This window comes from Macrotis lagotis, chromosome 5 (genome assembly GCF_037893015.1).
Source record: "Macrotis lagotis isolate mMagLag1 chromosome 5, bilby.v1.9.chrom.fasta, whole genome shotgun sequence".
NCBI classification, from domain to species: Eukaryota; Metazoa; Chordata; class Mammalia; order Peramelemorphia; family Peramelidae; genus Macrotis; species Macrotis lagotis.
Genome location: NC_133662.1, coordinates 63857098 through 63872154, shown reverse-complemented (window position 1 = coordinate 63872154; position 15057 = coordinate 63857098). Strand labels below are relative to the sequence as shown.

Sequence of the window (15057 nt, the reverse complement as noted above, 5' to 3'; positions counted from 1 at the left end):
TAATAATTGCCTACCTGTGACTTTGGGCAAGTCACTTAACCCCATTGCCTTGCAAAAACTAAAATAAATTAATTAATTAAAAGGACATGTTTGAAAATACTACCTTGAAAAGGTAAAATCAGTACATTTAAACATTAGTGACATTTTTATTACACATAAAAATTGTGTTACTTTTGATAAAAATCAAAATCAGCTTTTTTTATTTAAACTCTTTCCCACTTAAAGTCCTTATAAGAATTCTGAGAGGCAAATATCTTCCTTTTTTCCCAATATACATGTGTTTTTATGTATACATATATCACTATATCTGTGTATATGTTTGTTTTTTTTATATGTGCATATATATGTATGCTCTCAAAGGTCTAACTAGAGTAAGAGCTGACTTCCAGTCCTGTACCTAACATAACATAACAAGGCAATTAATCCTTCAAAGTCTCCATGTAGTTCTCTAAGACAAAGTTTCTGATAGGTATCACTAGAGATAGTTCCTACAAGATATATCTATATACATATCTGCACATTTGTGTAGATATAAAAGGATATTTTGAATTATCCATTTACTGGCTTTTCAGATTATTTTCTTAGTGGACCTAAACTAACAAGAAGGAAGTTCAACCTATATTGTAAGACTCACCTTTGCTTGTCCCTAAATACCAAGAATGGCGAGGATTCTGAAAGACTGTTAGATGGAGATCAAATGTTGAGAACTAATACTAAACATGATTACATATGTATGCACAAATGGATATGAATATTTTTATATACACATGAATAAATAATTTGATATTAGGAATCAGGTCACTGGCTTCAAGAATTGCTGGTACAGAAATTCCTTCCCCTTGACATAAGTAATTCCTCCATAATTTCTATAACATATATAGACTTAGAAAGCTATCTGAGCACAAAAAAGAGAAAGAGGCTTCTGATGTCACATGATTTCACAGGAACCAAAATTTATTTTTTTAATTATAGGACTTTGTTCCTTATTCAAATGAAAATAGAAAAAAAATAGGATAGAAGGTAAAAGTATGTGTGCTGTACGTATATGTATGTGAATGGGTACTATGGATGATTGTGTTATATGTAGATGTAAATGAAAAAAAGTCCAGGTGATCTAACCTTAGAGTCAGAAAGACCTGAGCTCTAATCTGGCCTCTTGACACATTCTAACTAGATTTGTGGTCATGGAAAAATTAATTAACCCTTCAATCATTTACAACTTAATGTGAATGAGGTCATCATATTCTTTCCTAAACAACTATCTAACTAACTATAGACATTTTTGACAATCAGGTTTGAAAGCCAAATGGTTTTTCTGGTTAATTAACTAGAAAGTTCCATTAACTGAAATGCATTTAAGACTTTTGAGTTTAGCAATATTATATTATATAATTTCACACCATGAAACAGGACACATTTGCTTTCCTAAATATGATGATTTTTCTTGGCTGCTAGAGAGTCCAGAATCTCCTCTTTAGAGGGTCTTAAAAACAAGAAAGATTGTCTTTCATCCAGGATGGTTTTAAGCTGGTACAGACTCTAGGGTGGAGATCATTAGTTGGGTCCAAAGACATTGCCAGGTCCTTGATTCACTAAATGATAGAGCATCCAAAAACACTTCTCATAACAAATTTAAAAGCCATGGATAGCATCCAAAGAAATATTTCTGAAGACCCAAAGTCATATCATTTTAATTATGGACTTCCACTCAATATTCACAAAAAGAGAAATTAATTTGTTCTCTTTAAAAAAAAAGTTATCTTATAATGTATATCCTAAGGACTATTAAACTCAGACTCTGGGGAGAAGGAAAGGAGAGCCATGAGGAATATGCTGATGTTACCTCTTTTTTTTTTTAATGTGTTGAAAATGCACTTACCATCAGTGGATATTGGAGTGACAGGGAGACTCCATGAACTTTTGCCCTTGTTCTAATTTAAGCTCTTTTCTGGTGTGTTCATGTGTGTGATTTTTTTGAAGTCTCAGCAGGTGCTGCTAGCTTCTCTCCACTTCCCTTCACATCCACTCCTAATGGCTCACTTCTCAACAAACTTTTCAATGACACAAAGACTCCTGTGAAGGTGAGGATGTCCTGATATCTTATGTAGCTGTTCATTTGCCTCTTTCTGCGCTTTTGAAAAAAAAATGGTTTGACAATGCACAACTATTAGCATTGACTATTTGTTCCCTCAAATTAAAATGGGAAGATTTTGTTCTGTTTGCTAATTATAAATTATTGTTTTTATTCATGACTGAGAGAAAATTGAATTCACTTGGTTTAAAAAGGAAAGAACCATAGAAGAAGACTAAAGCAATTTCACTATTTTATTACCCTATCATTCAACCCCACCCCAATCTTATCACAGTGCCTTAAAACATAGTCAATACATGGAGATCTAAGAGAATGCCTTCTTTTAGCTTCCTGAGGCTCTTCAGCACACTCAGGTTTATATATCATCAGTGTGTTGAATGGGTTAAAATATCTATAGTTTTCTATCTTGTTTTATTTTTGCATTTATATACCCAGGTCTAGATAGATATATGGTAGATAGATAGATAGATAGATAGATAGATAGATAGATAGATAGATAGATAGATAGAGATTGATTGATTGATTCCATTGGAGAAATTAAAGTACTGCTTCCTTATTTGGCCCTCATATACCAATTTTTCAGGTTTTGAAAAAATGGTTTTCTAGACTTTCCCAGATTGAGGCATAAATTCAATGACATCATGGTTATTGCTTCAGCTACCATCTTTACAAAATCCTCAAGCATATATTTTGAATTTTCAAGGAAGCACAGTATTGATCCCAAAGTCATCTATATACCAAAGGCTGCTAACCAATCTCCAGTGCCTCACACTTAAGACCCAACCTCTGTCCTGCTCTATGCTCTAAGAAGCTAATGGAAATCCAGAGCAAAGACAGATCCATACCAGTTCCACATCCAAAGAGCAGTGAAAAAGACAGGTAATGGACCTTTGAACAAACAAAAAGGCAGATTTACTTGTTTAGAGATATACTGCTATTTTTAGACACTCCAGCCCAAGCTTACAGTTGTGACCTAAATATGCCATTCTCTCTAAAAATGCCTTTAAGCCAACTTTTGAATTGAAGATGCTTTAGAGTCAATTTTGCTGCTAAGTTCATGCATGAAAAGTCTTATTATATAGGTCCAGGCTTTCCTTTGGTATTGATCAGGTGGTCATGATACTTCATATTCATTTGTACAATGATCCAATATAATCATCATTCCAGCATCATAAAATAGTAATAATAAAGCTCCAATTTTCACATGAACATACTAGAATAGCTCTATTCTCCATTAGCACAGACAAATTAAACTGTTCTATAAAGATTCTAGGTAACTTTAAAAAAGGTTTATTCCAAATTTATCCCCCCCACACACACACAGTCCAGTTCTCATTTCACAGAACTCCATCACCAAGTGCACTGAAGTTTCTAGAATCAATTATTTCCTTATCAATCCAATATTTAGAGCCATTCCAAAGAATTTGCTTTTGTTTTATGTTAAATAAAATCTATCTCTTCTTTTACTCCTCAGGATATAGAAACTGAACTCACTAATATCATATCAGAGGGACCAGTGGAAGAGATGTTAGAATTTAGTGTCAACCTAGCAAATCAAAAGTTTAAGGCAGAACTGAATGATCCAAGGTCCTCCCATTACCAGGAACTAGCAGCAAAATTTCAAAATCAGGTAAGTAGATACACCTTTTACTGGATGTATACTTATTTTGAATAATCACAGACCTGATCTCTTTTGACTGATAATATAATCTAACACTTAGAGAGGATTTGATTTTTAACATAGATCAAGTTCAAAACATTCCAATAAAGGGGCAGCTAGGTGGTGTAGTGGATAAAGCACTGGCCCTGGAGTCAGGAGTACCTGGGTTCAAATCTGGTCTCAGACACTTAACAATTACCTAGCTGTGTGACCTTGGGCAATCCACTTAACCCCATTTGCCTTGCAAAAAAAAATTTAAAAAATTCCAAAAAATAGAGAAATGAAAGAAAAAATGTGTTCTATTATTATAAGAAATTAGATATATTTTATTTGAAAAATATTCTAAGTTAGTGGAAGAAGTATAGAGAGGGAGATTTACAAATAGCCATTTCCCCCTGTTTAAATTATCTCAGACTTTGTTTTATGAAATCAAGTCAATTCAACAAGCAAAATTTATTTTATTCAGATGTTTTTCAGTCATGTCTGACTATTCATGACTCCATTTAGAATTTTCTAGACAAAGATACAAAAGTGATTTGCTATTTTCTTGAAAATCTCATTTTACAAATGAGGAACTGAGACAAATGGGGTTGTTACCTTGCTAAGTATCAGAGAAGATAGATTGGGGGGGGGATTGGAACAGTTGGTGGAGTTATGAACTGATCCAAACATTCTGGAGAACAATTTGGAAATATGCTTAAAGCACAATCAAACCATGTATACCCTTTGATCTACTCTGCCTGTGTCTCAAAGAAATCAGAAAAAAAAGGGAAAAGTACCTACATTCACAAAAGCATTTACAGTAGTTCTTTTTATGAAGGCAAAGTATTAGAAATTGAGGGAATGTCCATTAACTGGGGAATGGTTGAATAAGTTGTGGTTTATGAATGTAATGTAATGCTATTATGCTATAAGAAATGATGAGCAGGAGGATTTTTTAGAAAAACTAGAAAAATTTATTTGAACTAATGAAAAGTGAAATGAGTAGGACCAGGAGAACTTTGTACTGAGTAACAACACACAATATTGTGTGATGATCAATCATGAATGATTTGGTTCTTCTCAGCAATCCAAAATGATCTAAAACAATGCCAAAGGACACATGATGAAAAATGCTATCCATATCCAGAGAAAGAAAGCACTGATGGAATATGAATACAGATTGAAGCAAAATATTTTTACTTTCTTATTTTTTTCATGTTTGTTTTCTTTTGATATGTTTCTTCTTTAACAACATAACTAAGATGGAAATATATTTTAAATGATTACACATATCAAACCTATATCAAATTACTTACTATTTTAGGGAGAATGTAGCAAAAGGAGGGAGGGAGAAAATTTGGAACTCCAATTTTTAAAATGAACATTAAACATAGTCTTTATGTGTAATTGGAAAAATAAAATACTATTCAAAAAATGGAAGAAACATTCTATAAGAAAAGACAAGAAAACATACTTGATCTCAAAAAATAGAGAAAAAGATGCTTGAGCATAATTACAGTTAAGTGAATTCACATCTAGTTGAACATTCCCAGTGTTGGCACAGAGGAAGTCCTAGTATATCAGTTGTCTTCCATATTCTATCTATCAGTAGCTTGCAATCTATCCATTCAGTTAGATGTATCTTATGATTTTATTTATTACCATAGTTTCTATGTGATAACTGGGAAGATATATTTCTCTCTGTTCTACTCATTAACAAATGGAAGTAATAGAGGTAACATGTTGTACTAACTTTGGAGTCTACAAGATCTGGGTCCAGGACATGATAAATATTAGATGTGTATGTATCCATGGGCATTATTTACCCTTTCAATATTCAAATAACTACTTGGGATCATGGGTTTGAAGCAAATTTTTAAATTTCAGTAAAGGAGAGAATTTCCACACTGCTGGGAGTTCCTTACACTGTATCTCAAATCTGAACCATCCCCTTCCTCCAAAAATACTAACTGGGTGGAAACCTGAAGGAAATAGTGTGCTTAGAATTAGAAAAACTTAAGTTTAAATTCTATCATACACTTTCTAGCTGTGTGATCCTGGGAAAGTCACTTAATACCTCTGAATCTCAATATTCTCATATGTAATAGGAGGTATTGGATTTTAATGACTGCATAATGCTCTAACTCATCTAATATTATAATTTTACCTATTGAAGGTTTCTCAAAAGAGATTCAAAAGATATCCCATATTTTATTGAAGCAGTGAGAATCCATAACCATCAACTAATGTTTTCTAAGTACCTATAGGGAATTGTTTGCTTTAATAGGAGCCACCAGCAAATTGATGGTAAGAGAATACTTGCTCCATGCTTTTTCTTCTTAAAGCATCAAAAACTAGTGTCCATTGAACTAGAACATAAATACATGTACAGAAGAATATAACATTCTAATCTTTCTTCTTTTAGGTTACTCACTTCCTTCTAGTTTCAGAGAAAACTTTCAACAAATAATTCAAAATGTATTTGTTTGCCCTCTGATTAATACCAGCACTATAGTAGGATCTGGGGATACGATGACAAAAAATATAAACAGTCCCTGACCACAATGAATTTACATTCTCCTGGCATAACACACATATAGTTTCATTAGAATCTTTAGAGGTCATCTATTTCAGTCTCTTCATTTTATTGAAGCAACTTAGGTCTGGAAAGGTTAGTGACTTACCCAAGGTCACACAGGAAGTAAGTGGCAGCCCCAAGATTTTAATTAAAGACTTTCAAATCTAAAACCAATGCTCTCCACTACATTACACTCCAAAAATGAGAGAATTATTAGAGTGAACCAACAAGTAACATGTAAGTTGAACATTGAAAGAATGTAAAGATATTGAGAGTCAGAAAGCATTTATGAAACAGCTTGAAAGTAAGCTATAGAATACTGAATTTGGAAAAGAGCTAATAACTCTCCCTGTTTAGAATGTGGAGTCTGAAAAGGGGAATTAAATAGATTAAAGAGTTAGATTGTAGAGGACCCCAAGTGCTTCCTTATGTATATTCTCTCTTACAGGTAATGGAAAGTTATTGATAATTCTTTAGTAGAAGAGTAACATGGTCAAACTAGTTTCTTGAGAAGATGATTTTGATGACTATGTATGACAAATTAGAGAAGGAAGAGATTAGAAGCAGTGACACAAATCAGAAAGCTCCTACAGATGTTTATATGAAAAAATTTTGAGAACCTGAATCCAAGATATGGGAAGGGTTGTAAAAAAAGGGATGGTTTTAGTAAAAGATTTATTAAGGATGAGGAAGAGGGGAAAGTCCAGAATGACTCCAACTTCAGTGACTAAAACGATGATTATACTCTTAATAGAAATAAGAAAAATTGGAGGGTTAGTGGGTAAAATCCTGAGTTCTACTTTTAATATTTTAAATTATGAAATACTTATAGAACATTCAAGAGAAAATATTAAATGGGTAGTTTATCTTAGAATGCAATGTAGTGTAATGTTAGAAATGTTAGAAAATTCAGGAAAGAAATTTGGGCTGAATATTCAGATATGGAAATCAACTGCATAGATATAATCCTTGATCTCAAGTTGCCTAGTGAGATAGACAAGGAGATATCTGCAAAAAGAGAAGAGGACCCAAGAGAAACCTGGGAAACACTAATGCTAAAATGACAAGTGTTTAAATAGGACTTCTATAGGTACATGATAAGACAAAGTAAGGACAATAATTTGGTAAGATAGAGGTAGTATTTAATAAGAGAAGGGAAAGGAAATTTGTCATGGCTTTCAAGGTATCCAGAAATTGAGAAGAATTAATATACCCACAGATTGCCGTGGCCATTGTTTAGAGGAGCTAATAACAAGAACTGACAATAATAATTAATAATAATAACAATAATAATAATAACAACAATAATAATAATAGACTGATGATTTTACTTTGAACAAGAATGGAGATCAGGAAGAATTTTAAAGTGACTTGCATAGACTATACAATGCTTATATTTCCACCAAGCAGCTTTGATCTATATGCAAGATACAAACACATCTATCTCCTAAAGAGACCAGAAAAATTACAGATTTACAGTTGAAAGAGGGTTGGAATAAACCTAGTTCAGTCCCTTCATTTTATAAATGAGCTAATATCCAGAGAAAGAAAGTAACTTGCCCAAGTCTCTCAGGTAATATGGGACAGAGATAGTATTTGAACACAGGTCCAAATCTCTTTCTCGTTCCACAATGCACCATGACATTATTTAGGGAACTTGAAGGATTCTTTCCTTGGATTTCAAAGAAAATTAAATATTCTTAAAGCACAAAGTATAAGTAACTGAAAGAAATCAAAGGACATCCTAGAACAGTAGAAGGATACACACAAAAAAACAGAACTGCCAGGGACTCAGAGCTAAGAAACAGATATGAGATTCATCCTAGAGAGGAAGAACTAGCTACTTTTCCTGCATAGCATGATGGTTTAAATCCAAGATACAATCCTATTAGAGATTATCAAATTAAGGAAGAGGAAGAAGAGTAGTAATGGTGGTTGAAGTGGATAATGAAGGAGCTAATAATTTCTTGAATAGTCATAATAATAATTCTAAAAGTAGAAAAATCCAGCAGTGGGAAATTCTATTTAGGAACTGATACTCATTAAGAAAGAGATGATATTTACTAGGGAAAAAGTGATGGGAAGATTGGGAAAAAGTGACCACTCCATTTAGAAATGTTTTGTTAGAAGAGAGGGAAGCTGGGCATAGTTTGAAATGCATCTTAGTTTTGAGAAAAGTAGATTTCAAAGCATTCTGAAATAGAGTAGGTAGGATCTTAGATTACAATTCTACAGGGGAAGTCAACCCAGGAGAGATGAATGATAAGCTCTCAAGAGTAGAAAATCTGAGGAAACTCTTCGAACAGCTTAGGTTTAAAGACATGTATAAAAGATAGAAGTAAGGACAGGTAATAAAAAATAAATATCAAGTATGACACCATCTTCTAAGCATGGTGTCAGCAACACTAAAGTTCAAAATGAACTAAAGCTGATGATGAAAGCTAAGAATAACAGAAAAGGTTACTTGTGGCAGGTAGATTGATTACTTATAGGGAGGAAGATCAAAGAAGGGACCGGACTCTACCACTCTAGTGTTAGATGAAAAGATAACTACCTGGAAAAAAAAAGTTGGAATTGCTGAACTTTTTCACTGCTTCCATTTTCCTGGGTGAAGAGATAGACCTCAAGGACTGGAAAAGATGGACTAGAAATGACTAATAGGAAATTGATAACCAAACTAAGTTAAGATATAGTGAAAGAGCACTGAGCTGTCCAAGATAAAGTTTTAGTATTTTAGCTTAGAAGAATAATATCCTATGGGACTTAAAGAATGGGCAGACGGGATTGCCTGATACTTTGTCAATGATCTTTGAGTGATCATGGAAGACTGGGAGAAGAACATATGTTGTACCAGTTTTCAAAAAAAGGAAGATATTGGAGACTAAAAAGTATGAGTAAGGAACCAAACTTCAATTCCTGGCATAAATTTGAATTCATTACTTTTTAAAATAAATTTTATTGTTAATTTTATTTTTTATCACCTAAATTTCCTCCTGTATTCCTCCTACTCTGCCTTCCCATAAAGTTACCCTTTATAACATAGAGTTTTTTAAGGAAAGGTTAAAAGAAGAAAAATAGAAAAAAGAAAAACTGATCAATAGATAAGAAAAATACATGCTATATGTCGCACCTCTGTACCACACACACACACACACACACACACACACACATACACACAGAGAGTTCTGCAAAGGAGACAGGTGGGGGAGTTGTATCATTCAACTGAAGGTATGATTAGTGGATATATGGATATGGCAATCAATTAGTCAAGAAGTATTTATAAAGTGCTTACCACATGTCAAGAACTGTGCAAGGTTCTGGGGATACAAATAGAATGAATAAAAGAATCCCTATTTTAATAGGGAAGCTTAAAAAGGAAGACCACAAGGGTATATTTAAGTATATATAGAATAAATATGAAGAAAATAAATTCAAAGTATTTGTATTAGAGGAAAAGAGAGTACTAAAAAAAAGAGAATACTAGTATCTGAGAGGTCCAGGAAAGATTTTATGTGGAAGATAAGATATATCTTGAAAGAAGAGAAAATAATTATCTCCTTGATCCAATGCTCCCATTGAAAGGCATAGCTCTCCAATAATGGTCCTATTGTGTTTTGCCATCATCAGAGTGTATCAGCTGTATTATATTCAGCTCTCTATACCACATTTTATGAAGGGCATTGATAAATGAGAATGTCTAAATAGCAAACAGGATGGAAAAGGGACTCAAGTCTATGTCCTATGTTGAGGAAATAGATGTCTTCAAATATCAGAAGGCTGTCATCTGCAAAAGGTATTCTAATTGTTCTACTTAACCCCAGAGAACAAAATTAGGAACAATAGGTATAAATTGTGGGAGGCAACTTAGTCCTCCTACAGACCAATAAAAACTTTCAATTAGTACTATTCAAGAGTGGAATGAACTGCCTCAGGAGCTTGTGAGTCCTTCACTAGGGATCCTTAAGTCGAAATTGTATGTATATGTATATATTATATGTATGTGGAATAGACAGATAAAGATATAAAGATATATAGATATATGAGAGAGAGAGAGAGAGAGAGAGAGAGAGAGAGAGAGAGAGAGAGAGAGAGAGAGAGGAGAGCAAATGAAGATATATATTTGAAGGACACTTCCTATTGAGGGATTTGTTGAATCAAATAACCTCTGAAGAATCTTCCAGTTCTGAAATTGTGACATTCTAGTAGAGTGGGAGGGGACAATATTCTAAAAGAAAAAAAATGCATGACAAATCATTTACAGAGCAAATGAAGGGTAGCCTCAGAGGGAAAGCATCAACAGTAGTGGGTACTTCCCATAGAAGGTGAAATTCTACCATAGACTTGAAGGAGACCAGAGAGATCAGAAACTGGAAGAAAGAAGGGAGAATATTCTAGGCATGAGGGATTGCTTGTACAAAGGCACTAAGATAGGTGATGGAGTATTTGAAACAGAAGGGTTCCTTGGACAAGTCCAAAGTGTCCAGTGCAAGGTTGCTGATGAAAGGCCTGCTAGACCATGCAAAACAAGTCTTGACTAGAAGGGTGAATGATTAAAGAAATGGCCAAGTGCAGCAAAAATCTTGCCAGAAAAATATAAAAGCAGAGACCATTAACTGGGCATTGGCATACATTGGGAGAACCACTTGCTCCTAGGCAGGTGTTTGGGTTGTACTGACCAGGACAAATTATCCTTTTCATTCATCCTGATGACATTTAATTACCACACAACTCTTGATAACGGAATGCTAAAATTCATCTCCTGAACACTGGAATCTTAGATCCTAGAAATTAAGGAAAATTGCACTAGTAAAAGGGTTTGTCAAAGTGTTTCTCTATTAGAGAAATAGCATGGTGTAGTAAAGTGACTCAGTTAGAAGAATGGGAAGAATTTATCTTCTCCAATATTTCTTAACTATGTGTATACGTCTATGAAAGTCTTTTCACTTAGAAGGAGGAGATATGTTCTTCTTGCTCTCAGAGGGCAAAACTGAAAGTGAAGTGGAGACTTCAAAAATGAAAACTCAGGCTTAAAGTAAGAAATAGCTATACCTACCTGACTTAGAAATGAGCAAGATTTCCTTCTTCTGATATTCTCAAATATACAATAACTGATTTACAATATCTGAAGGATTGTTATTAACATGGAATAAGGATGAAATTTGTTGAGCTTAGCCTTGTAGGGCATAACTCAGAGCATAGTGTGGGATTTCTTCCAACTTTTGAAATTTCTGTGATTCTTTTACTTTTTTGATCTCTTGGTTTTTGCAGTTTTTTGCAAGGCAATGGGGTTAAGTGACCTGTCCAAGTTCACACAGCTAGGTGTGAAGTTAAGTGTTAAGTGGCTGAGGTTAGATTTGAACTCAATCAGGGCCTCTTGACTCCAGGGCCAGTGCTCTATCCACCATGTCACCTAGCTGCCCCATATTCTATTAAATTTCAACAATAGTAGGTGAACAAATACTTTGAGCATTAGGGAAAGAAATGAAAGAAAGAAGAATGCTACAGAAAAAAAAAAAAAACAATGGACTGAGAGGTGACTCAAAGATTACTCATTCTGCCACTAACTATAAGTATAACTGAACCAAATCACTTCCCTCTCCTTGTCTCAGTTTCCTCATCTTCAAAATGAAGAGAGAGGTTAGATGAACTCACTTTTAATTCTAGAAGTATGTCTCCTGGATATAATTTTTTTAAATTGTTATTAATGAACGAGCATTTTGTTTCTGCACTCTGAAAACTCTATTAGCTAAAGAAATGGAAATTTTGTGAAATCCAAAGAAACTTCTCTTGTCTTCCCCACTTTTTACTTTTCCACCATCACTGACACACCCATAAAAAGGAAATCTTCCAGCTCTCCATATTAGTTGCCCTAGATAGACCAGCTGTTCAATCATGCCCCACATGCCTCAAAAGCTGGATAGTAGAAAGTCAATCAGTTTTGCCTTAGCCCCATTGCAGCATTAGAAGAAGTCATCTGGGCCTAATCAGGAATTAATGGATAGCATGTGGTAGCAATTTAATTTCCATAATAAACCAAATGAGCAATTTAATATGAGTGTATTGTCTAAACCTCTTTCTTCCTTCACTAGTTCACCCAAATGCCTCTTCATCTAGTCACCAGAGACCATTTTCCTGCTATATTATAATTTGAAAAGTAATAACCAAAACAATAATAATAATGACTCACATTTCTGTCATGTTCTTTGAGATTTTCAGTGCTTTTTCACAAAAGTAAGTAGAAGTAGTACTGTTGGCAGCTAAGTGGCAGAGTGAAAAGTGCACTGAACCTGGAGTCAGGAAGCTCTGAGTTCAAATGTGGCCTCAGACACAAACTAGTTTTTTTGATTCTGGCCTAGTAGTTTAACTCATGTCTGCCTCAGTTTCCTCAACTGCAAAATGGGAAAAATAATAGTACCTGTTTCCTATAGTTGCTATGAGGCTCAAATAAAATATTTGCAAAGCATTATATCATTATTATTGTTGTTATTATATTATCATATATTATTACATTTTAATTATCTACCTTGTCTTTCCTCCATTTTCAGAGAGGGGGGATTTAAGTCCAAAGAGGTTAATGATTGTACCAGTATTACACAGCTATCAAGCAAGTATCAACCTAGGTGCCCCTTAGGGTGCTTTTTTGAGGTCAAGGGAAAGAAGTGGGATATAGATGATATGAATCAGTGCAGTGATTTCATTCAGAGTAAGGATTTCCTTCCTCTACTTACACATTTTCTCTACAGCTTATATCATTAGAAAACTAGGGGCACTGAGAGACTAGGCCTCTTAATCAGGATTTCACAGTAAATCTGTGTCAGAGATTCTGGGAAATTTTTCCAGATTCTGGGGCTCCCAGGTGATCATGATAGCTTAAACTTTTTCCTTATCTTGCCAGGACCCAGGCCTCCAATTTACTCCCTTTCTATTTCTCCTCCTCTTTCATTCTGCATTGTCTTCACCTATTAGAATTAGAATTAGAATACCAGCTTCTTGATGACAGGACCTTTTTTCCTTCCTTGTGTGGGTATGCCCAACATTTAGCACAATGGTTGGTCTATTTAATAAGGGCTTTATCTGAGGTTCTACCTGGCAAAGCAAAGAAAGAAAGGTGCCAAAAATTGTTCATGGCCTGGACCTGTTATCTCAACTCCCCTGAATCAGTCCCCAAATTCTAAAGTCTGTCATACGTGTAGTAAGCAGGTTAACATTCTCCCACAGCTTTTGTTCAATGCTTCATATGTTGTATCTATGAGTTGGACCAACAGGCAATTATCAGATTCTAGAGTCTTCTAGAATTTAACATACAGGTCAATCAATATAAATTCAATCTGAAGCTCAAAAGATGTGAATTGGGGATTAGCTGGTTACTGTTCTGTTCCAGCAACATGGATAATTGAGAGTGACTAATTACTCATTTTGGTAACAATACTGTCTCCTGCTGCTACGTTTGCAAACATTGCATAGAGAATGAAATGGTGATATACACAAAGGATGGTTAAATGTCAAATCAATTAAGAAAATGCCTTATAAAGTACATGGAAGCCAAAATTCCGAAGTACTTTTCCACAGCATCTGATATTACTGAACCATCTTTTTTATGTTTAGTATACATCTCCACATAAAGATCAGTTCCAACAACACATAATTATTCTGGACTTAATAAGAGTGATTCTCAGGATATTATGCTTACCTCTTAGTTGAATAAATAAAAACCTAGTGGTAAAGCACCAGCAAGGAATTGCCTATAAATTCATTAATAGTTTATTCAGAGAAAATATTCCAGAACTCCAGGGCAGGTTATAAATTAATCAGATAATTGAAACATGAAAAACAGCAGAAGAAAATCAGAACCTTTGGACTGGATTTGGGAGAGAATTAGAAACAAATCCAATTGCTTTTGGGCTCAAGTATCATTTTAGTTTTCCTTTATTGATTTATTTTGCTAATAATAGCACCTGCCTCTCAGAATTGTTGAGGATTAAGAGACAATACTTGTAAAGTGCATAATACAGTGCCTAGCAATTAGTAGGTTCTAAATATATGCTTATGTTTTCATTCCTATTGGATATCATGCTAAGAAGTATTTAATTCTTCCATCTTCCTAAATCATTCAAAAAGTTCATCATTTGGTGTTAGGGAAGACTTGGAAATCTAAAAGAGGGATTTCACAAGATCATCTCTCTGTTTCCCTGTCTCTGTCTCTGTCTCTGTCTCTCTGCAGATGCAAAAAATATTTAAGACACTTCCAGGATTCAAAGAAATTCATGTATTAGGATTTCGGTAAGTATGAAAAGCAAACTCTCTCCATCAGTATTTTCCTGACATTCTTCCTACTTAAAAAAAAAGCTGTATCAATACAAAACATGCATTATTCATTCCAAGGTTTGGCTCAGTTTTATCCTAAAAATAAGATACATTCGAGATACCTTGATTTTCAAAGATGAACACGAGTCTGACATCCTCCTGCCCTAAGGAAAGCACTCTTTTATCTTCAGACTTTTCAACCATGATTTTCCTTCAATATCCTCAATGAATCCCCCTATAAAACTGACTCAAATGAGAAGGATATAATAAACACCTCTTTCGCCTGTAGCTTAGAGAATGATCATGCAAACAGGTTTTCCAAATCCCATACAAGAATACCACCATCTGTAATTTCCATCAGGCAAAAGGAAAGGATGAAATTATCTTCCAATTGCCCTCACCATCAGCATTCTGGCACATGGGCTCACAGCTGATGAAAGC

General features: G+C 34.3%; 1 protein-coding gene across 1 annotated transcript in view; it reads left to right on the top strand.

The window, feature by feature from the left end:
- IMPG1 (interphotoreceptor matrix proteoglycan 1) overlaps positions 1-15057 on the top strand; it is a 168621-nt gene that overhangs the window by 51155 nt on the left and 102409 nt on the right. The window contains exons 6-8 of the mRNA XM_074190012.1: positions 1990-2081; positions 3567-3722; positions 14534-14592. Coding sequence (XP_074046113.1) covers positions 1990-2081; positions 3567-3722; positions 14534-14592 — 307 coding nt within the window. The remainder of the gene's footprint in view (positions 1-1989; positions 2082-3566; positions 3723-14533; positions 14593-15057) is intronic.